This window comes from Ornithorhynchus anatinus, chromosome 2 (assembly GCF_004115215.2).
Source record: "Ornithorhynchus anatinus isolate Pmale09 chromosome 2, mOrnAna1.pri.v4, whole genome shotgun sequence".
Lineage (NCBI taxonomy): Eukaryota > Metazoa > Chordata > Mammalia > Monotremata > Ornithorhynchidae > Ornithorhynchus > Ornithorhynchus anatinus.
Window position 1 is genome coordinate 19,950,638 of NC_041729.1, and position 23,500 is coordinate 19,974,137.

Here is a 23,500-nt window from a genome sequence, read left to right on the forward strand (position 1 = left end):
TTTGTCAAATGTGGCCCCTATCCACTAGAGGACCTCCACGTGGCTTCAGTGGTTACTCCAGTTACAGCTACTCTGCCAAGAATGCTGTGACCACAGCTCCTTAATGAGACGACTGATTTCCTTTCACAGCAAATGACTGAAATCAGGACTGCAGACTGGAAAGCACCAAAGGCCCCTTAATTTAGTACATCAGCTGCAGTTCCCTTAGCCAACTGAGAGGCTGCTGATCAAGGATGAGATGGTGAATGGAGCAGAGAAGCATTCGAGGGAGAAGAATAAGAACAGACTGGGGCTTGATAGTGAGGGTGAGGGGGCAAGTGAGGGGCTAGAAGGTGGGGTGTGGTGATAAGTTGGCTACGAGTAGAAGGGGAGAGTGAGATGATCTCTCTTTCCCAGGCTGTGCACTTTCAGGTGGTGCCATGTTGAGAAGCCAAGGAAGGTGCTTAGAAGGACTGAGGTGGGTAGAAAGGGCAGATAGGCCCAGATTGAGAGAAGCCGCCGGAACAAGGCAGAGGGATTTCCTGAAGTGGGGGAACCTAATTTTTAGAAACTCTGATCTATAACAGCCTCGATAAATATATCCTGTGTGCTTTTCAATTAAACAATCAACAGTATTCACTCAATCACTGGTATTCCTTGAGGGCTTACTCTGTGCATAGGACCGTCCTCAGCTTTGGGAGACTGCAAAAGAGTGAAGAGACATAACCCTGCCCTCAAGGAGTTTGCAATCTAGAAGGGAAGAATTAAGTGCCAACTGTGGGCAAAACGCTACCACATGCTTGGGAGAATACAAAGGACAAACTTTTTCTGCCCTCAAGGAGTCAAGACAGCCGCCACTTGTCTGCTGTGTGACACTGGGCAAGCCACTTAACTTCTTTGTGCCTCAGTTACCTCATCTGTAAAATGGGGATTAAGACTGTGAGCCCCATGTGGGACAACTTGATTACCTTGCATCTACCCTTGAGCTTAGAACAGTGCTTGGCACACAGTAAGTGCTTAAGAAATACCATTATTATTAGGAGGGAGATGGACTGACAAAAATGATGTACAAATAGAACAAGGGTGTAGTTGGAAGTAGTTCAAATATATCAGGGTGAAATCTTGAATACAAACCTTTATTTTCAGCTTTAGTGAAACCAGAGGATGCTTCAGTTGGCTTAATGTTTTCTTTATTTCCAGCCGGAGAATTCTGCCTTTGATCCTGAAGTCTGGAGTCCTTAGCTGGAAAAATTTTAAAACTCAAAATCAACTTCAGTAAAAGCTAATTTGAGTGAGCACAGAAAAGGAAAGTTAAGTAATAATTTTGGTTTTTTATATTTTACAATCAAGAAAATAACACTTCGAATATGGCTTTTAACTTCTGTCCTATTGTTCACAAAAACTCTATGTCTTTAACTGTACTTTTGAAGGAGCACTTCAGGACAGAGTCCTGACTTCACTCAAGGATTAAATGGTGGATCATTAATTAACCAACTAAGAGATGCAGTGTGGTCTAGTGGATAGAGCATGCACCTGAGTTAGAAGGACCTGGGTTCTAATTCCGGCTCTGCCACTTGTCTGCTATATAACCTTGGGCAAGTCACTTCACTGTTACCATATACATATCCTTTTTTTAATGGTTTTTATTAAGTGCTTACAATGTGCCAGGCACTGTGCTAAGTGTTGGGGTAGTTACAAGTTAATCAAGTTGGACACAGTACCTGTCCTACATAGGGCTCAGTCTTAATCTCGCTTTTACAGATGAGGTAACTGAGGCTAAAAGTGAAGTGTCTTGCCCAAGGTCACATGGCAGAGAAGTGGCAGAGTCAGTTGTAGAACCCAGGTCCTTCAGACTTCTAGGCCCATGCTCTCTACACTAGGCCATACTGTTTCTCATCTGTAAAATGGGGAATAAGACTGTGAGCCCCATATGGGACATGGACTGTATCTAACTTGATTAACTTGAATCTATCCCAGTGCTTAATATAGTGCCTGGCACATAGTAAGCACTTAAACACCACTGTTATCTTTATTACTATTAGAAAGTTGGCCAAAAAACCCTGTGATCTAAAAATACTTGCACAAAATGTGAAATTCCACAGACTACAATACTCAGTTGAAATTCATTTATGATGTCACAAATACTGAAACGGAGCTTCTTACACACTCGTGATTACGTACCCTCACAGGATGGGGTGACTGCTCTGTTGGGCGCTGGACTGGCGGGTGTGGGAGATGCAGCTGGAACAGGCATGGCTACAGATTCAGTGGGGACAGTACCAACTTGGGGAGAAGAAAGAACTGGCCCAGTGGGAGTATTTCCAACAATGCTCTGCCTGGGAGACCTGGGTCTGTGTGTTTTAGGGGATAATCGTGGAACTAGGAATAAAAGGGAAAGGTTATCCTGTAACTCAGTGTCCACAACAGTTTCGGAGATCGCTAGGGAGAAAATTAGGTGAAAGTGAAGTTTACAAGCTCTGGTTCTCAAGAACTTAGCCAACTGAAACGGGCAGATTAGGAATGCAACCCGGAGAAGACATCAAACGTATTTCAGTGGAATCCTGAAAATTTGGTCATTTCCTCCCTCCCTGTAGCCTTAGTAATAGTATTAGCTAAAATGGATAATCACAGTAATAAAACATGCCCAGCTACTTGAACACATCAGGGAACATAGGATTCAATATGCACTGGCCTATATTCAGAAGGCTTACTGATGTATTTTGTAAAGAGCAACTAAGAACAAAAGGACAAATCACACTTTATAGCTTATATATACTTATATATACTCCTACTGTGTTTTCCACTATAGCCTCCTATTTATTCAGACAATTGCATGGAAAACAATTTGGAGTCCAGAGTCCTTATATTGCTTTTTATAAAAACAACTTCTTCACGGGCAAATTACAGAACAGCCAAGGAAACAGGCAGTAACTCTACCAAACTGTATGTATTTACATATGAGTTAGCCTAAACGTAAAGAAGCGGGAGGGGAAAAGGAAATCGAAGAAGGCTATAGAGCATTTATTCTTCAAATTAAATTATAACCCATCAATCTGTTTCTTGAGCAGTTACTGTGTGCAGAGCATGGTACTAAAAACTTGGGAAAGTACAGTATAAAAGAGTCGGTAAGCACATTCCCTGCCCATAGCGAGCATACAGTCTCGAAGGGGATACGCACATTAATATAAATTACAGCTCTGTACTTATGTACACAGAGAGAAGTGGGAGAAGACCAAGTGAGGGCTTAGTTGGGCGAGGCCTCTTGGAGGAGACGTGCTTTTAATAAGGTTTTAAAGATGTGGTGCATGATCATCTGTTGGATATGAAAAGGAAGGCTGTTCTAGGCCAGAGGCAAGATGTGGGTGGGAGGTCGGTGGCTAGAGAGATGAGATTGAGGAACAGTGAGAAGGTTGCCATTAGAGGGGCAAAGAGGGCAGGCTGGGTAGCAGTAGGAAAACAGGGAGGGAAGGTAGGAAGGGGCAAAGGGACTGAATGCCTTAAAGCCTAAAGTAAGGAGCTTCTGTGTGATATGGAGGTAGATGGGCAACCACTGGAGGTTCTTGAGGAGTGAGGAAGCGTGGAATGAATGTTTTTGTAGAAAAATAATCCGGGAGATAGAGTGAAATACAGGCTGAAGTGGGGAGAGACAAAAAGTTGGATAGATCAGCAAGGATGCTGATGCACTAATCAAGGCGAGATAGATTAAGTGCTTGGATTAATGTGGTAGCAGAATAGATGGAGAAAAAAGGGCAGGTTTTAGTGCTGTCATGAAGGTTGAGCTGACAGGATTTGGTGAAAGAATGAATATGTGGGTTGAATGAGAGAGATGAGTCAATGATAACACCCTGATTAGAAGTCTGTGAAACAGGGAGGATGGTGGGGCTGTCTACAGTGATGGAAAAGGCAGGGGGAGGACAGGTTTTGGGTGGGAAGGTAAGGGGTCCTGTTTTGGACAGGTTAAGTTTGAGTAGAGAGGACATCCAAGTTAGAGGTGTTCCGAAGGCGGAAGGAAATGTGAGACTGCAAAGGAGAGAGATCAGGGTTGGAGGTGTAGAACTGGGAATCATCCAAAAGATGGTAGTTGAAGCGAAGGGAGCAAATGAGTTCTTCAAGGAATTGGGTGTAGATGGAGAACACTGGGCCTTGAGGAACTACCAGAGTTGGGGGTAGGAGGCAGAGGAGGAACGAGGCAGAGGAACCCGTGCAAGAGACTGGGGAATGACCAGAGAGATAGAAGGAGAACTGAGAAAGGACAGTGTCAGAAGTCAAAGTTAGATAGGAAGTCGGGGGCGGGAGATTGACAGTGCCGAAGGCAGCTGCGATAGCATCCATTTGTCATCACTTACAGAAGTACCAGACCTTGTCTGGGCTGATTATTAGAGCACCTTAACCCTCTCTGTCACAATAATTAGCATCAATAAACCCAAAATGTGCTTACTCAGATTGACTGTAAACAAAGTTATCTTTCAGCTATCAGCATGTCAAAATAAAATGATCCATCACATCTGTTGCCAATTTTACCTACCCCCACTGACCACTGATGACCACGTTCCTCCGGAAGGGCTGCTTCGAGCCACTGGAGGAGTAGATGCTTCAGCTGGTGCATTATGGGACACAAATTCTAAACCACTGGAAATTGACCCCCTCCCAGTGGAAACTCTGTGACCCCGAGGGTGTCGCTGTGCTTTTGGAGACATCCTTGGAGGCCCTAAGGAAGAAGCAATGGACACCACATGAATATCACCACATCCCCTTGTCGCTTTTTCAAAAAGACATACACACTAATTGTAATTTGGCAAATTAAACCTGACTATTCTTGGGGGAGAGGATTAATGAGATCACAAACAAATTTTAGGAATCATAACTCCCCCGCGATGCATGCAATATAAGTTTCTTTTATCTTAGAAGAATGGCTTCTGGATTTCTAATCAATTTCTTCCAAAAGAAAGACAAATTAAATCCTAAGGATTTCACTCGTTTACTCAGTTCTTAATTTGCCCTGGGTACGGTGACAAGTGCAGTGGGCCAGAAAAGTTTTGAAGACCAGAAGGAGCTGGAAGTCAAACATACTCTGCATGAATCCTTTCCATCTTAAGAGAAGGGCCAGGGCTGAGCCCAGGCTTTACTATGACTTGAATCACCGTGACTTCAGCTTGCATTTTGCTGAGCATCAAGATAAAAACAAAAACCCCAAACCTCTGTGCTACAAAAGTGTATCCCTAGTTCTGCCAAAAGCTTGTGCCTCCTAAATGTCTACAACAGCTTATGAATAATACAGTTTTTTTTAAAAAAAACCTTCTCTACAATAAGGCAATCACAAGTATGAAGCATTAATAACGCGTACTCTTCAAAAAGAACTGTACTGAAATCACCATAAAATGAATCACATGGCCAATATTAATTACAAGACTTGGGTGCTGCCAAAGTGGCATGCCTAATAACAATTTGGATATTAATTTTTTAAGGATGCTTAAACCATAAACTGTAGTTTAAACCCGGAACTATAGAACTTGGTCTTAGGGAACTTTTGTAATGAGAATTTGCCATTAAATTTTTAAAATTAAGTTTAATAACTAAGATGTGGTAATATAATAAGGATGCTTCTTTTTAAACTTTGCATGTAGATTACATTACTGGGGGAAAAAAAACAACACCACGCCATCACTTCATTATGGCTTTTTAGGTGCAGAAATGCAATCTGTCCTATTCAGAAATGATTTGAAAAGTATAGTCATTTCAAAGAGCAAATATCTAATTATTTTGCTGTTATGTAGGTTCATGACTAAAGAATGTATGATTTTGGGTAAGCTATGAAGCAAGGTGAATTATATAAGAATGCAAGAGGTGCGTTTCTCAATAAATATTTGTTCTTTGACTAAATCTTTTGGACACAGTAAGAATTTCTAAGATAAACAAATCAAGGCCTTGAACAAGAAACACAACTTGACTGTTGTGCTCTCGAAATAGGAGAAGCACATTCAAGTAATGGCAACATTTTAGCAGAATCTTGCTTTCTGCAGGGAAGATATATCACAGAACTGCTAAACTTTGGGGATAACACTTGAGAAATAAGCATTTGAGGACTGTTTCGTGGTGGTACCTCCAAAGGGTGTGTGGTATATCCATGGCTGAAAGAAGAGAGTTTGGCCCAAAGTAGCCCCTAGTACTGTTATTCCATAAACTGTTATCCTTCAAAAACCGGTTTCTAAGACAGCAAATTTGCAAAAACAAAATCACACTCAACACAAGTACCCCTGAGGGTCTTAAAGTGATATAGAAAGCAGGCTTCAGGCACACATGTTGCATCTGAACCAATGTGCAATCTTTTGAAGCTGTACCCATCTATGCCTTTTAACATGCAGCATGCTAGACTCACATAAAATAAAATTAAAATTACAAAATAAAATACCTAAATTTGACAGGAGCATAAAAATCTATGAAGATGTAGATTATTCTACATCTTTAGCAAAAACTTTCTCAGGTCAAGGCTCATCTTTCAAATTAAGATAGCCTCTTGCCTCACACTTTTTCAATAACAATTCACCAAGAGGGTCAGCTTGACATTTCCCTTCAACTGATAGAGATTTTTTTGCCAAGATATTGGTGCGGTAATGGTTGTTTTGCTCTCTAAATCCAATTCTGTTTCCTTGGGTAAAGTCTGCCTGATTAATAAAGTGACCTTTCTACTCACAATGAAACCACTGGCCAAAATTGCTTAACAAGTACATTTCTTAAATTCTTCAAGGATCCCTAATGCTAGAGATTGTAATACTGATAAAACGCCAGACATCATGCCTTGGCAACCCTCAACAGCTGACCTCAACACAGATCTGGTTCACTTACTGGCAACAAAACAGTTGATCCAATGCCTCGTTCTAAGGCACCTGAATTAAGTACAGATTTTATGATTGGCACAAAAATGGGTGAAATGAGTTTGGTCATTCAACGCTTAGCATTGTTCACAGTATAACACGAAAACACCCAAGGCACATTTTGGCTTTAGCCGACTTAAAGAATAACATTCCTGGTGTTGAAAATAGCCCTAAAGCATAATTGTAATTCTAAGACAAGCTTGCTTTCTACCAACTCAGGACCCTTTCACAATCTCACACTTAGAAAAAAAAAATCTTTAAAAAACGAAAGGTTAATAGAAATAGTTTTGATAAACTAAAGGTAAAACACAGAAATTATAGGGTACTAAATAATGAAGAGGAAACCATTTTTTTTAAATTATCAACTCACACAGGAGTCCAACAAAGACAAACAAAAACGTGAACAAATTGTGGTATTGTACCTTCTGAAGACATGCGTTTAGGCATAGTAGAGACAGGAGCTGGAGAACCATGAGCAGAGGGGTGAGACGGGGGCCTGGATGGCCGCGAGGGGGGCCTGGAGGGCGGCCTTGTAGGGGTGGCTGCCCGAGGTGGAAGAGAGTTGGGACCTGACTGGTAGCGAGAAGGTGGGCGAGAGGAAGGAGATGGGCAAGGCGATGGCCAGGGAACACCTGACAGAACAAATGATATGAAGGAAAGTATAAAAACTAAAGAAAAAATTATGGGGGAAAAAGGCAAACAGAAAAAAAGTAAAATGACAAAAATGATTTCTTGCACATTTAACCCTTTGAGGACAGTTCTCAATTTATTTTGGCAAAAATCCGACTACACTTCGTTGAAAAGGCACAAAGTCACATTAACCTCTTGAAAAGGATAAATCTTTGTTTCAGTGCGTTAACTTTCCCAAAGGGTTAATTTAGGATCTACACATACTACTGAGGAAGACAGTTATAGCTTAACCTGTTAGCCTTGTTCCTATATTTTTTCAGGTCTCATGTGTCAAATATGACAGCAAAAAATACTCTAAAGGATTTCACACAGTCACAAGTCTCAAGAAAAAAATATTTACTATAGCTTTAACTTTTCAACCTTAATACCTTAATTGAAACAAGTTACAGCTATTCATTCGAAATGCTGCTCCTTACAAGCACCTGAATTCTGTGTCTGAAATTCTAGTTTTAGTGCTTGTTTCAGGCCTTCAACACCACTGAAATATTATTAATCAAGCCTTGTTAAAGTAGGAGTAAAACAGATCTTAATTTCCATTGTTTAAAACCATAGTCAGAGTACAACTATGGGTAACATTCACTGCCTTTTCAAAACAAAGTATACACCCTCTCAAAAGGCAATAAGAACTATTCTAAATACTTCAGTATGTACAAACACTTGGCGGAAACTGAGATTACTAAATGAACAATGCAAACAGTTGTCCTCAAAGTAAAATTAGTACTGGGGCTTCAAAAATATGTTGCAAGTCAATATGTTAAAAAGTAAAAAAAAAAGTGGTATATCACTCACCTTGATTTTAAGTACGATTCAGGCCTCTTCGCCCTCCTGAGGGTTACACTTTAGTATCAGTGAACTTCACAGCATCTTTCAAGTTTTTTTTTTTTTTAATCTCTACATGATGCTAGATCATCACTAAATTCTCTACTCAGTGAGTAAAGAAAGTTGACAAAAAATGTCAAAGTATCACTTGTAATAAATGCATGATCTGAGTATTTCCTAAGCTCTTTTGATTGCGAGGGGTTGGTGGGGGGGGAAACACTGAATATTAAAAATATTCTGGGGTCACACTCTTTTTCCCATCGGAGCTAGAAGCCCATGGGAGCAGAATGAGGGAATGGAACTCAGACAACTCTTTATATTGCTCATTTCAGTGTGCTTTCTTTGATTTCACTGAATGTACTCAAATGCATTCCCTGAAATCAAAGATAAAAGCATTCCAAAATTCTTAGGGCACACTAAAGAGTTTTTCACAGCAAACAAGTAGGAAACTTCTGATCTAAAGTAGACTGCAGCTATCTTCAAGCTTTTAGTTTATACTTAGAACTAACCCAAGAATGTTTATCAGCAGACAAAAACCAGAGAAAGAGTGCAAATAAATGTTTTACAATGTGCCTTACTGAGTTAGATCAATGGTGAAGCAGAATGGCCCACTGAAAAGAGTCCGGACCTGGAAGTCAGAGGACCTGGATTCTAATCTCTGCTCTGCTAGTTGCTCAAGGTCAGGAAAGTCACTTATCTTCTAAATGCCTCAGTTTATTCACTTGGAAATGAGGATTCAATACCTATTCTCCCTCCTAGTTAAGGCTGTGAGCCTCATGTGGGACAGGGACTGTGCCTGACCTGATCATATTGTATCTTCTCTAGTGCTGAGCACAAAGTAAATGCTTAACTAGTACCACAGTTATAATTGTTGAAGTCCTATCTATGCTAGTGCACCAAAGGATGACTGACGGTTATTCTCCTTGACATCCTCCTATCTAGAGATGCACCTTTGAGCAATCCTATTTTTTCTCTCAAATAACCCATTTCAGCTCTTTCATATCTTAAATTTTTCCCTGTAGTGACCCATTTTGATCCTATCATCTATTAATTTAGTAAAACCTTTTTTGAAACTCTCTGGTGTTTCCTGCCCAAGACAACTTTGGGAAAATGCCATATGCTTACCATCTGCTGAATGAAGAACCTCTTGTGTTTGTCTTGAATTTTATCACTTTCAGTCTTCAAAGGGTGCCCCCTAGACCTGAAAATCTGGGCACCTGGAATTTCAGTCCAAGGTAAATGCTTGGGTTCTGCCTCTATCTGCTTCCATCTGTTTTTGGTATCACAATTTGCCCCAGAATCATCTTATTTTTAGTCATTATTAAACATCAATCCGTTTCATCATGTTAGACCAATGGATACCATTGAGTCTATAATTTGTACCGGGGGAGCAATATTTCTTCGTAGCTTGAAATTTACAACAAATTTTTTTTTTAATGAGAACCTACCCAAGGTTTCCATTATCATTCCATCTGAAAGTATTTTCTGATTCATGGACAATATACCTCACTGCTGAAATTTTGGACAGAACATCAGAATTTTCAATTCAAATCTTCAGTATATCAAACTACAATGACTTATGATTTTTTAAATCAAGTCCACAGACGTGAACATGGAAAAACTCTGCACTAATTCAGTTATTCTTCTCAATTTTAATGGGTGGAACCTTATCTGAGTAAAGTATATTAAAAAAACCAAAAATACCCGAGGCTGCTTTAAGTACTTGGAAGCAAATGATCTTTATCAGTGACTTCTTTTAAACACTTTAATCAAAATACTTGCCTCCATTAACTACTCTTTGGTCTGTTCCAGAGTTTGGATTATAGTCTGAAGAATGGGATCCAGATCTTGAAGGTGGGGGCCCTGATCCTGATTGGCCCATCCTCGGGGAGTTTTGCCTACCACTTCCCCAGGACATGACATCTCTATTTCTCTGTCCAGGAGGAATGTACTTGTTCTCTCTGAAAAATAAAGAAATTATCCTAATGTTATTACAGAAGCCAAAATGCAAAACTAGCCGGGAATCCATATTTGAAACTAAATTGCTCAAAGGGAAATTAGGGGAGCTAACTAGGATAAATAAATCAAACAAAAGAAGCCTAGAAATACATTCTTATCAACAGCTTATGAAATCTACAAGCATGCTTTTCTCTTGAATACGTCCATATCGAACAATTCTCAAATCCAGTACTTCCCAACCTCTTCGGTATGGGGACTTGCCCACCCAACAAATGAGGCTCACTCTTACAAACACTCCCCTCCTCACCATCGCAAGTGTCAGAAAACATAAAGGGTGAAGGAATAATTTCCCACATGTAGTCTTTTTTCAACAGTACTATTTTCATTTTTTCCTAGTTTGAAACTACTAATAGGGAGTAGTAAAAACTTTTTCCTCAGGCAAACACGTTTCCACAAGAAACTAATGAAATGTTTACTACCATGCTCAGGCTTTAAAAAGGGAGTCCGAAATACTGGGATAGAGTTTCTTAAAATACCTAGTGTTCATGCTGTGTCCTTCACGCTCATTTGCATTTCTCTGAACAGCAGTGTATTTTTCTTCCTCACTCCTATCATCATTTTCCAAAGCCACCCGGGCTTTATATTGGGCACTTGATTCAATTTCTTCTGCTAATTGGTTTGCTCTTGCTTCCCGTTTTAAAAATTCTTCAGAATTGTCCCTCTCTAAGGGCACCCTAAAAGAAGGGGAGGGGGTGGAAGGAATAGAGTATTTTGAAATAAGTTAGAAAATAAGATACACAATGAAATATTAAGGATCTGTTCATTCCAAATTGAAAGTCAAATATTATATTTTTAAAGTGGAAATTTATTTCTTGATTAAGATCTCAATTCTTGTCTCTGTTCCCATTTCTGAGGCAGTTCGATATCTTCAAGAACTGATGCATTTTTTCCTCAGCAGGAGATGTCAGAGTAGACTAGATTTCCTAATGGAGATTTGTCAATACAATTTAAAACAAGCATCATTTAACTTCAAATTCAGGGAAGTTTTAACTCAACTTTATAAGTTGAAAGGATAAGAAACACGATAACCTCACTGAAATGAAAAAAGCAAAACTTACGTATATGAAGATAAACTGCTATCATATGTGGACACTACACCATAGTTTTCTTCATTGTATCGAAACATGTCATTGGGATCCCATCCATTAGACTAGAAAAAAAAGAAGATAATTTCTCCAAATGACCCTGAAAGCCATTTCTTCCTTAGTTCAGAAATATCCCAAATAAATAATTAATTTGAAAATAAGTATTCAGAGATTGTATAAATGAAAATATTTGGTTCATCGCCTTAGCCTGGCCATGACAGTGTTGGAATTTAGCTAAAAGGATCCTTAGATGAAACAATCTAAATGTTTTAATTTGCTACATGAAGAAAAACTGTGAACTTCTTTTCCTGAATATTAAATATTAATGTCCAATAAACTCAATATTATGTATTAAAGCAGACATGATCCCTGCCCTTTTGAAGCCCACAACCAAGGGGTGGGAAGACAGACACAAAAATAAAGAAGCAACTAAATATAAAAATATGTACGTACACATTGCACGTACCAACGATCCCCTAGCCAAATCCAATGGCCTCTACTCTGCCCCTAATCCACCTCAACCTCTCAGCCACTGCCGAGAACCCCCTCTGTTGGAAACAGTATCCCACCTGGACTTCACTGACACTGTCCTCTCCTGGTTCTCCTGTCTCTCTCAATTGCTCATTCTCAGTCTCTTTTGCCACCTCCACCCGCTAATCAGTTCTGGGCCCCCTTCTAGTCTCCATCTACACCCACTCCCGTGGAGACCTCATTTGCTACCACGGCTTCAAATACCACATCTATGTGGATGATTCCTAAATCTACGTATCCAGCCCTGATCTCTCTCCCTCTCTGCAGTCTCGCATTTCCTCCTGCCTTCAGGTCATCACCAACTGGCTGTGCCACTGAACCCCAACCTATATTTGTCCGTAACAGAAATCCTAATATTCCTACCCAAACCCTGCCTCTTCCTGACCTTCCCATCACTGTAGAGGGCACCACCATCCTCCCTATCTCATAAACCCAATAACCCTGGGGTTACATGTCCTCGACTCCTCTCTCTCTCACTCAACCCACACTCAATCTATCACTAAATCCTGTAGGTTCAACCTTCACGGCATCACTAAAATCTGCCCTTTCCTCTCCAAACTGCAACTACGTTGATCCAAGCACTTATCTTATCCCACCTTGACTACTGCCATCAGCCTCCTTGCTGACTTTCCTGCCTCCTGTCTCTCCCCATTTCAGTCCATACTTCATTCTACTGCCCGCTTGTTTTTTTTCCATTGGTGTTTGTTGATCGTTTACTATGTGCCAGGTTCTGTATTAAGTGCTAAGGTAGAAAGAAGGTAATCACGTTGGACACAGTCTACATCCCACATGGGGCTCAAAGTCTTGATCTCCATTTTACAGATGAGGTAACAGGCACAGAGGAGTTAAACGACTTGCCCATGGTCACGCAGTGGACAAATGGTGAAGTCGGGATTAATAGCCAGGTCCTCTATCTCCCAGGCCTGTGGTCTTTCCACTGGGCAACGTTGCCTCTCTACAAAACCACTTAGTCCATGTTTCCCTACTCAAGAACCTCCAGTGGTTGCCCATCCACCTCTGCATCAAACAGAAACTCCTTAAACATTGGCTTTAAGGCACTCAATCACCCTACCTGCTCCTACCTTACTTGATGTCCTACTACAGCCCAGCCAGCAACCTTCAACTCGTCTAATGCCAATCTTCTCACTGTATCTCGATTTTGTCTACCTCACTGCCGACCCCTGACACACATCCTTTCTCTGACCTGGAATTCCCTCCCTCTTCATAACCGACAGACGATGACACGCCCATCTTCGAAGCCTTATTAAAAGCACATCTCCTCCAAGAGGCCTTCCCCGATTAAGCCCTTACTTCCTCTTCTCTCACTCCCTCCTACATCACCCTGGCAGTTGGATTTGCCTCCTTTGCTCACCACAACCTCAGCCCCCCAGCACTAATGAAAAAATCTGGAATTTATTACATTAATGTCTCTTTCTTCCCCTAGACTCTATGCTCATTGTGGGCAGGGAACTTGTCTTCCAACTCTGTTATATTGTACTCTCCCTAGTGCTTAGTACAGAGTAAGTGCTCAATAAATATGACTGATTGATTACTGTGGCGGTGGCACGTGGGACGAGTATCTAAGAGCTTAAGGGACATGCACATAAGTGCCTGGGTGAGTGACGCAGTAGTGAAGGAAAAATAGGATGGCTTAAAGCCACACTAAGGATACGGGAAATGTGGGGAATGCTATACTTTTCCCATCTTGGGGAGCACAGAAGGAGTGTTCTCACTCCCTCCCTGCCTCCTGCCTCTTCTATGCTTTACTGGTTAAGGAGGGGAAAGTGCAGTGGGTTGCCAAGGTGCAGTTTCTCACCACTTGGCACCACTCCCTCTTTCCCTGAACATGCAGCTGAATCGGTGTCCAGCAGTGGGCTAAAAAAAGAACGCAAGGGCATTCAGAACAAAGGGGTGTGTTCATGAAGAAGAGAACGTGTAAAATGCTATTCCTGGAAGATTGCCTGTCCCCCTCTGGCAACCCTGAGAATGACGACGCCCAGGTGGGCACCAGTGATTACATTTTTAAAAGGAAGACTGGGGAATAAGCTTGGCGAGCACTTTTTTCAGGACGGTGGCAGCATACAACACTGGCATGCACATCACTGGGCCACACCACCAGTATGAGATGGGTGGGAAAACATCACCAGGGTCCCCGTTTGGACCTTCCTTTTGGACTGGATATTCACCCTGCCTCCTTGCCCCAAGTGGCAGAGCACTGTCTCTGTTTGTCCCAGCTAGTGCTCTCTGCCCTGCTCCAACCTTCCAGCTGCACCCACCTGCACCTTCCTCAGTCTCAGTAGCCGCCCCCACCCTCCCCGACACATTCCCTCCTCTCACCCTCCAACTCAGATCCTCCAGGAGTTCTGGATCCAGGTGCAGTGGAGCTGCAATCACTTTCTGGAGACATCCCACTCCCTGCTGGCTGTAGAGAACGGCTCTGGGCTTGTCAGGCTCTCTCACTGCTCTCCGAGCAGACCCCATCTTTTTTCCTTACTTGTCTCTCTCACCTCTTTCCCCAGCAAATGGCATCTGGTGCCCTCCGGGATTTCAGCCGGCTCCGTTGCTATGGAGATAGCTCCCACCCCAAGGAGGTAATGGGCCCAGGAGCCAACGGCAGAGAGTGGTGGAGAGCCTCCACAAGAGGCCACAAGAGTGGGTGTGACGGTCTGAGTGAGAATCAGAGTAGTACGGCAGGAAGCTGGTGAGAACGCCAGAGCCTGGGCTCGCATAGTAAAATGTTGAATCCAGAAAGGGTGGTGAGAGGCAGGTGGAGGGGCTTATGAATCCTTGGGTTACATCAGTAAACCGCACAATACCTGAATGTAGACTCCGGCCAGCTTCACTGTATGCAACCTTTTTCCTTGGAGGGCTTTTGGTTCAGGTGACTGATTAATCGGGTCCTGAGATGGCATATTGTGAAGAATAAGTCCCGTTCATTGAGTTATTTAAGGGCTATCCCTTACGAAAATGGGCAAATGCTAGACCTCGCTAAAAGACACTTTTTGGAGTTAAGAGAGTCTTCTTTCTTATTCTCAAATTTTGAAGCAGAGAATAGACTTTCCTTTTACCTAGTTTTCAGTTAGATTACCTTGTACCAGCTTTCTAGCATGGTAATATATATTGTAGTGGCCTACTTACAACATCAGTTTCCAAAGCCTCCAGTTCCTCTGTAGTGGTGGTTTCACCTCCATCCCATGGTTCAAGGTCCTTCTCTTTGTGTTCACCATTTACTTTAGCACTGATAGCTGAATCAGTAAAAGCATCTGCAATGGACGATTTGGGTAGAAACATCACCAAAAGAGTCAAAGGCTACACCCGTGCTCTCGAATTATCAAACAGCTCTATATTCCAACATTCTAAACACTCTAGTGGATTTCAGTCTAATGAGAACACATACATGTCAATTCCTTCAAACTCAAATCATTTCTGGTGCCTAAATATTTAACATCAGCATATGGATGGTGACAAGTAAACATCATCTTACCAGCACAATTTTAAGGCACATGAACATTCAGATTTTTCAGTGCAGTATCTCTTAATGATACACAAAAGGAATAATTTCAAATTTTTCAATGATAGAAAGAAAATTAAAATAGGAAGATCTTATTTCCTAGAACTATCTATAATATTTAAGTTCACTGTTCATATTCATATTCATAAGTTAGTTTATATAGAAATCTCATTAGAGAGAGAATCCTGGAGATAATAGAGTGCAAAGTGTTCCCAAGAACAAAATCATGTCCAGGAACTCCCTAGTCTAATCATCAACCAGTCTAGAAACTTGAAACCACACCACAAAGAGAGCAACTAACCAGGCATGTTAAGATACTACGATACATAATCAGATTGGCACTTTTCATTTTCAGATGTACATTCATATTCCATCCACACGATGAATTAGAGAAGCATACAATTAAATCAGTAGTGGGTGCCCAACATTAAAAAAGCCAAGCTTTTGTATTTAGGAATCAAGCCTAAAATTTACAGCAGTTTGAAAATTAGAGAGAAAAAAAATTACAAGGGGACTTTTGGTTTTGTTTTGAGACCGTATTTAAAATTTTTTTTTTATGAAAAGAAATACTTGAATGAACACTAAGGTTTCTACCTAAGGTTTTTAGAAAATCTGGAGTCAAACGCTCCCCTCAAAGCAGAAGCTTTTGATATAAAAAGGAATACAGATTTCATTTGTTTACATTGGCATTACCCAGAATAAAATCAAAGGAGGATTTCCAAACTAGAGCCAACATGAAAAATGTAGTGGATTCAAAATTTCACTGTGCCAAGATTTCTTCTACATTCATTCTGCTGATTAAAATTTTAGTTGTAGAGTGAAGCCATCCATTACTTCTTAGTTAATTCTTTTCAGCCTTACATCATCATCACAAACTCTATGGGTACAATACCAACTGGTGGCAAAAATTATTCAAGTATCAATTCAGAATTATTACCAGTGCAAAGCCAAGAAGCAGAGGAAACTGAAAAGGAAAGCTCAATAAATACAAAAGCTTGAATCTACAAGTGAAGAGAACGTGTGATTGTAAAAGTGCTTGAAAGGTTTTCCCAGAATAAAAGTCCCTCTGTGATAACAAAAATGGTTTAAGATAAGGGACTGTGCAGAGGTGGAAAGTCAAAGCAAAATGATACCCCATTAAGACTTTGGGGGAAGCCTTGGGGACCTAATGAGCTCTACATTTACGGCTTCACTACCGTACACAGAAACCAGAAACGGCTGAGTCCCAATTTCAGGAACCCAAACAGAGATGGTCAATTCTGTACTACTCTCCTATTGTGCAGTCTGGTCCTGTTTAATAGCTTCTGACTAACATGCGCTTTTTTTTCGTTTGTGTATTTTTGTTTTGCTTTTAATTGCAATGGTTGGAATGCCATAAGCAAAATGACAAAAGCAGGATTTCTGCAGAGTTAGGAAGAAATCAACTATCTGCAAAGTATTCAAAATGTAATTCAGAGGATTTTTGCATGCAAGCTTTCATAGTGCCATAAATGTACAAGCAGAGCTGCAGTAATTTTCCATTACATACTGAAGTGAGAAACAGAGCATTTTAAAAGCAAGATGCAGGAACACAAAGTGACTGCTAAAAAAAAAAAGTTACCTGTTTCTGAAGGAACTACAGATATGGAAAGAGAAAAAAAACATTAAAAGTTATCAGATCAGGAGGCAACAAAGATTGAATTCTTCAGGTGCTTTATATTATAAAGACTAATTTTATGCACGCCTAATAGAAATATGTTGATGACATTCATATCAAGGTCACAAACCTAAAGGCCCCATTTTTGCATCTGAAAACTGATACTGTTATAAATACCCCAAAATAAAAGAGGCTTCATAACATTGGCGATTAACTCTGCTATAACATGAGCTTTCATTAGAAGATTTGGAGAGAAGACAATGACAGAATTAAGGAACAGACCTTCCCACAATATGAGTCTGCTCTGGTATAACTCGAGCCACAGGTTGGCACAAAAAGATTTAGGGGCGGGAGAAAGAGTTACACACGTGTTGTTGGTCAGGGTGTGAAGCAGTTTTCCAGTTTCTGCCTCAACCTTACTGTAGGATACCAAACTGTGCTTTGAATTCTTTGTGTTTTGCATATTTACAGTATTTAATGCAGTAAAATTACAATGAGTAGCAAATGTATAATAATGTATTATATTATTATAGTAGTATTATACCATAGTATTAGTGGATTTAACAATGATATAGGAATTTGTACCAAATAAAGTTAATCACTCTTGTATCTATCCACTGCCCCACTGATTCCCAGTGAAGTTTTTTTTGTTAATGGTATTTGTTAAGCGCTTACTATGTGCCAAGCACCATACTAAGCCTTGGGGTAGGTACAAGATAAGCAGGTTGGACCCACTGGGGCTCACAGTCTTAATCCCCATTTTTCAGATGAGGTAAAAGGCACAGAAGTTATGTGATTTGCCCGAGTTCACACAGCAGACAAGTGGTGGAGCCACGACTGGAAACCAGGTTCTCGAGTCCAAGGCCCGTGCTCTTTCTACTAGATCATGCTGCTTTACTATAGTAACAACGGTTACTATAGTGATTCTCCTAGCACACAAGATTCTTCAAGAAAAGCACCAACACTACTATGTGTGCGCGCACCCCCCCCCCCAAATCCATCAATAGTATTTATCGAGCACTTACTTTGTGCAGATCACTGTACTAAGTGCTTGAGAAACTATGAAACAAGAGGGTTGATTGACTCGTTCCCTATCCACAAGGAGCTCACAGTCTAGAGTGGAAGATAGTTTTAAATAAATACATAAATTATGGATATTTACATAAAGTATCGTGGGGGCTGAGGATGGGGTGGATATAAAGCGCTTAAAGGATACGGATTCAATTGCATGAATGATGAAGAAGGGACAGCTCACAGGACGCGTGATTGACGGAGTGAAGGGAAGAAGGATTAATCGGGAAGGCCTCAGAGTTTACCTGATAATCCATCAGAAGCAACTCTATACAAAGTGAATATACACAACATGAATATCAATGCTACTGCAGTGGAGTATATTTTTAAAATATACAGGTCACTTTAGTCCTCTGAGTGGTCTATTGCCACTTTTTAGCAAAGAAGAATTTCAAATGTGTCCTGGCTGATAAATACATAAATGTCAATGTGCAGGTGTGGATAGGGAACTCATGAGGAGAAAGAGAAGGTAATTAACCCTTCATTCCATCCCACTCACTAAGTATAAGGAATGAAGGACAGATAACCACTTGCTAAGTATAAGGAATGAAGGACAGATAATAGTAATGATAATAATAATTTATAATTGTGCTTTTTGTTTAGCATTTACTATGTGCCCAGTGCTTTACTAAGTGCTGGGGTAGACACAAGATACTCAGATCCCACTTGGGGCTCCCAGCACAGGTAGGACGATGAAAAGGGATGAATCTGCATTTTGCATCTGCAAAACAGACACAGAAAACTTAGGAACAGAGAAGTTAAGTGACTTGCCTAAGGTTACACAGCAATCAAGTGGCAGAGTCGGGGACTAGAACCCAGGTCCTCTGACTCCCAGCTTGTGCTCTTTCCACTGGGCAGTCATTAAATAAAGGGGGGAATCACAAGTTATATATTTTGAAATGAAAGATTCTTAGGCCAACAAGAATCAAATCCAGGAAAACAATGTTTATAATGGAGAGTAAAAAGCAGCTGTGGTGATTTACAATAAAGTGGTGAGTACAGGGCACTGTTTTTCTTCTCAAATCTAGTGAGAAGCAGAGACTGTGTGGCAAGAAAGACACTGAACTTTCTTGTTACTTTTCTTCTTCCTCCTTGGCCTGATGCTTCTCATTATCCCCGCAACCAGAAGGCAAGCAGGGGAAGTGAGAAGAGAGATACTCCAAAACATTACAGAAATTTCAAGTGTTGATTAATATACCTCACTGGACAATGAAGAACTTTGAGAAGCAGCATGGCCTAGTGGATAGACCCCGGGCCCAGGAGTCAGAAGGTCCTGGGTTCTAATCCCGACTCTGCCACCATCTACTGTGCGACCATGGGCAAGTCACTTTACTTCTCTGTGCCTCAGTTATCTCATCTGTAAAATGGGGTAAGAGTGTTAGCTCCATGTCCAACCAACCTGATTATCTTGTAGCTACTGCAGCACTAGAACAGTGTCTGGCACATAGTAAGTGCTTAACAAGTACCATAAAAAAGGGGGAAAAATTCTGAATATTGAAAATAAAAATAGTAATAATAATAATAATAATTGTCGTATTCGTTAAGCACTTACTGTGCTAGGCACTGTATTAAGCGCTGGGGTGGATATAAGCAAATTGGGTTGACACAGTCCCTGTCCCAAATAGGGCTCAGAGTTGATCCTCATTTTACAGATGAGGTAACTGAGGCCCAGAGAAGTGAAGTGACTTACCCAAGGTCAAACAGCAGACAAGTGGTGGAGGTGGGATTAATCTCTTGTAGGTTTCTACTGGACAGTAATTTTAATGGTTTTCTACTATGCGGTGGGGTATTTAAAATAATAGGGGTAATTACTTGATTTCTTCATTCAAGAGAACCAGCTTAACTAGCAGCATCAGTGGAAATGTTCATTTATGTTATCAATAAGCATTTAATATGCAGAGTCTATTGCTTATCTGTGGTTTTGCATAACCCATGCCAAGGCTTTTTTCCATCATGTTGAATTAATAAAATTTGAATGTACTACTCTAACGGTAGTTTAAAAAAGGAAACCATTTATCACCTCAGAGGACACATTTAATATTAAAGGTACAGAGATAAAATGGCGCTGTCTTCCACAAACTGATGCCCAGATATTTTAAAGAGAAAGTTGCTTTTGAAGTGAGCCTGCTTCATGCACGTAAATCTAACAGTATATTATCTTCTTAGTAAGAATCGGTGCCTAAATGGGTAAGAAAGAGATGGAGGGAGAAGAGACGACTGAGGGGTGTGGGTTGAAATAACCGAGGGTGCAGGGGGAAAATAATCAGGTGTGCAACAAGCAAGTAGGCGTACAGAGGGGCACATTGTGACAGGCACACAATCTTCACCCTTGTAACACCAGCTACAGGCAGAACTGGGACTGGAACCCAGGTTCCTTGATTCCCAGTGCAATGCTCTTCCCTTGGACTCCCCTCTCTCCTGAAAGCCACACCTCCCTACACAAACTGCCAAGATACCTTCCACCTCCACACCACAAATGAGCAAAGATCAAGGAAACTGAGCCACAAGAAACAGTCACGGGTGGGGGCTGACGAGACTATCAGTCATCTGGCAAGGGAATGAAGTGACAAAAGAGAAGAAGAAAACAACGAGCCCCAAATCTTCACCTCAAGCATATTGTTGTCTCAGGGCACTATCACTAGTCATTTGCTTCAGAAGAAAGAAAGCTAAATTTTTATATTTCAGCTCCGCAGAGGAAGTTTAATCAAGTGCAACATTCCCTACAACCTTAAAGTACAAACTTGAATAAAAATCTGGTAGTTGAAAACCTAAAAAGCCTGTTGGAGCACTTAGGTGAAGAACCTAAACAGCATGCAAGTGTGGACTAAGATAAAAGCATGGTGTGAGATTAACACAAGGTGAGTAAATGTCAAATTTAAACATCAAAGGTCTTTGAAATGGAACAAAAGCCAAGGAAGCACTGGCTGAAAGCCTCATTTCTCATCACATGCTCTAAAAATTGCTGGAAATTAAAATTTTTTTAAAAAAATACCCAATTAATGTTTGCCAAGCAGGTAACGAAAAAACGAGCAGGCAAACATCTTGATTTTAACTTTTTGAAAATGAGACACAATGTTGAAAAAATAATGCCCTGGGCAGTTTGCTACTCGACAACACACCTCAAATTATGATAAACAGGAAAACTTGCATATGATAAACAGGAAAACTTGCGTATGATAAACAGGAAAACTTGCTTCCTATCAATCAAAATCAGTGGGATTTACTGAACACTTTTGGGAGAATACAACAGAATTGGTACACAATATTTCTGCATTCAATAATCTAACAATCAAGTGGAAACTGCACGTCAAAAGGACAAAACATTTTCTGAGAAATTTTAACCTTCCTGTGTTCAACAAATTTTCTTTAATTTGTCATGGTATTTGCTAAGTGCTTACAATGAAGCAGGCACTGTACTAAGCTTTGGGGTGCACACAAGATAATCAGATTGGACACGGTCCATGTCCCACTTGGGGCTCAAGGCCTTAATCCCCAATTTACAGATGAGGTAACTGAGGCACAGAAAAGTTTAGTGACTTGCCCAAGGTCACACAACAGACAAGGGGCAGAGCCGGAATTAGAACCCAGGTCCCTCTGACTCCCAGGACATACTGCTTGTCAGCAAATCTCAGCAAAATGTAATTCATCCCAATGCAACATTTCTAATTACCTCTGGTTTCCTGCTCTTGAGCCTATTTATTCCTGTTAAGGAGCCCTGCATGGGCCCGAATCTTCCGGCCCGGCCCGAGCCAAGCCCCAGGAATGCAAGCCTATATCCAGTCTGAAATCTCATTTTGGTGGCAGTGTGACCTAGCTGGAGGCAGGGCCACGCATACAAAGTTGTTCCTGTACATGTGTCTGATCTTGTATGATTCATTTTCAGTAAATGCACAGAAACTTTTGTGCACGCAAGGGGTTGCCTTGCTTGCCAAGAGTTGCCTGTCCCTTGCCCATAAGGAAGTAACACCATGAATCCATCCTGTTCCTACCCACGCTCGGTTAGGTTATTTTTTGTCTCAGAATCCAAGCCCATGTGTAGCCTGTAACTGTTTTCCTTATTCATAACGGCAAATATTTTAAATCGACCGCTGAGATTCAATTTTTGCTCATTAAACGGCTTTTATAGTTTGTTGACGACCCTCGGATGCCACTAAATCAAATTACTTCAAGCCATGAAATCTTGAAAATAGAAAAGCTATAGAAAAGAAAATAGAATAGGTGGCTCATTTGCCACCTGTTTTCAATATAAGGTAAATAGAAGAACTGCATCACACTAGGCAAAAGAATCACTAGTAACCAAAATAATCACTGACCTCTAAGGTCACTAACCCCAGAGAAGGAACATCACTTCTTCTGGTTATACAAGGAATTGCCAAATGGAATACCCACAAAACAAACTGTAAAATTACAAGGCCCAGGATTACAATTTATATAGGCTTGTTCAAGACCCAGATCTCTCACAAGAAGTGCCTATATTTAGTAATTTGAAATAATAATAGTATTTGTTAAGTGCTTACTATGTGTCAAGCACTGGCATAGATACAAGATAATCAGGTCCCACATGGTGCTCTCAGTCAAGGTAGGAGGGGAAACAGGTATCGAATTTCCATTTTATAGATGAGAGAAACTGTACACCAAAAGGACAAAACATTTTCTGAGAAATTTTAACCTTCCTATGTTCAACAAATTTTCTTTAATTTTTTTATGGTATTTGCTAAGTGTTGACAATGAAGCAGGCACTGTACTAAGCTTTGGGGTACACACAAGATAATCAGATTGGACATGGTTCATGTCCCACATGGGACTCAAGGCCTTGATCCCCAAATTACAGATGAGGTAACTGAGGCATGGAGAAGTTAAGTGACTTGTCCAAGGTCACACAGCAGACAAGTGGCTGAGCCAGAATTAGAATCCAGGTTTTTTGACTCCCAAGGCCCAAACTCTTTCCACTAGGCCAGGCTCCTTCTCATTGGAAATCTATGATTAATAAGAGCTTAAGAACTCAAGAAAAGTCTCTATAGAGTGATAGTCAAAAATAATACTTATTTTTGAGTAAATGATTTTAAAGGCTCAGCCCAATTAAACTGACTTTGTACCTGAAGTTAGGTTAAAACTGAAACCTAGAAAATCTCAATCACATTTTATTTAAGTTATGCATAGATCTTATTTTGTAGAGTAACAAGATAATATAGTCCAGTGGTTGTAAGCACCATAAAAATGTTTAAAACAAGCTTACCCTTCATGAGCAGGGAGAAAAGACTAGATGAGGGTATACAATGGAATATGG

At 40.6% G+C, this 23,500-nt stretch overlaps 1 protein-coding gene across 7 annotated transcripts in view; it reads right to left on the reverse strand.

Annotated features, from left to right (window-relative positions):
• ATXN2 (ataxin 2) overlaps positions 1-23,500 on the reverse strand; it is an 87,168-nt gene that overhangs the window by 25,225 nt on the left and 38,443 nt on the right. For 4 of the 7 annotated variants that reach the window (XM_029058479.2, XM_029058483.2, XM_029058478.1 and 1 more), the window contains exons 6-14: positions 17,107-17,121; positions 15,134-15,258; positions 11,438-11,529; positions 10,856-11,053; positions 10,143-10,321; positions 7,274-7,483; positions 4,505-4,687; positions 2,161-2,358; positions 1,114-1,221 (exon numbers count right to left, since the gene is read on the reverse strand). In XM_029058479.2, coding sequence (XP_028914312.1) covers positions 1,114-1,221; positions 2,161-2,358; positions 4,505-4,687; positions 7,274-7,483; positions 10,143-10,321; positions 10,856-11,053; positions 11,438-11,529; positions 15,134-15,258; positions 17,107-17,121 — 1,308 coding nt within the window. The remainder of the gene's footprint in view (positions 1-1,113; positions 1,222-2,160; positions 2,359-4,504; positions 4,688-7,273; positions 7,484-10,142; positions 10,322-10,855; positions 11,054-11,437; positions 11,530-15,133; positions 15,259-17,106; positions 17,122-23,500) is intronic. The other 3 variants (XM_029058482.2, XM_029058481.1, XM_029058484.1) reach the window with 1 other exon arrangement.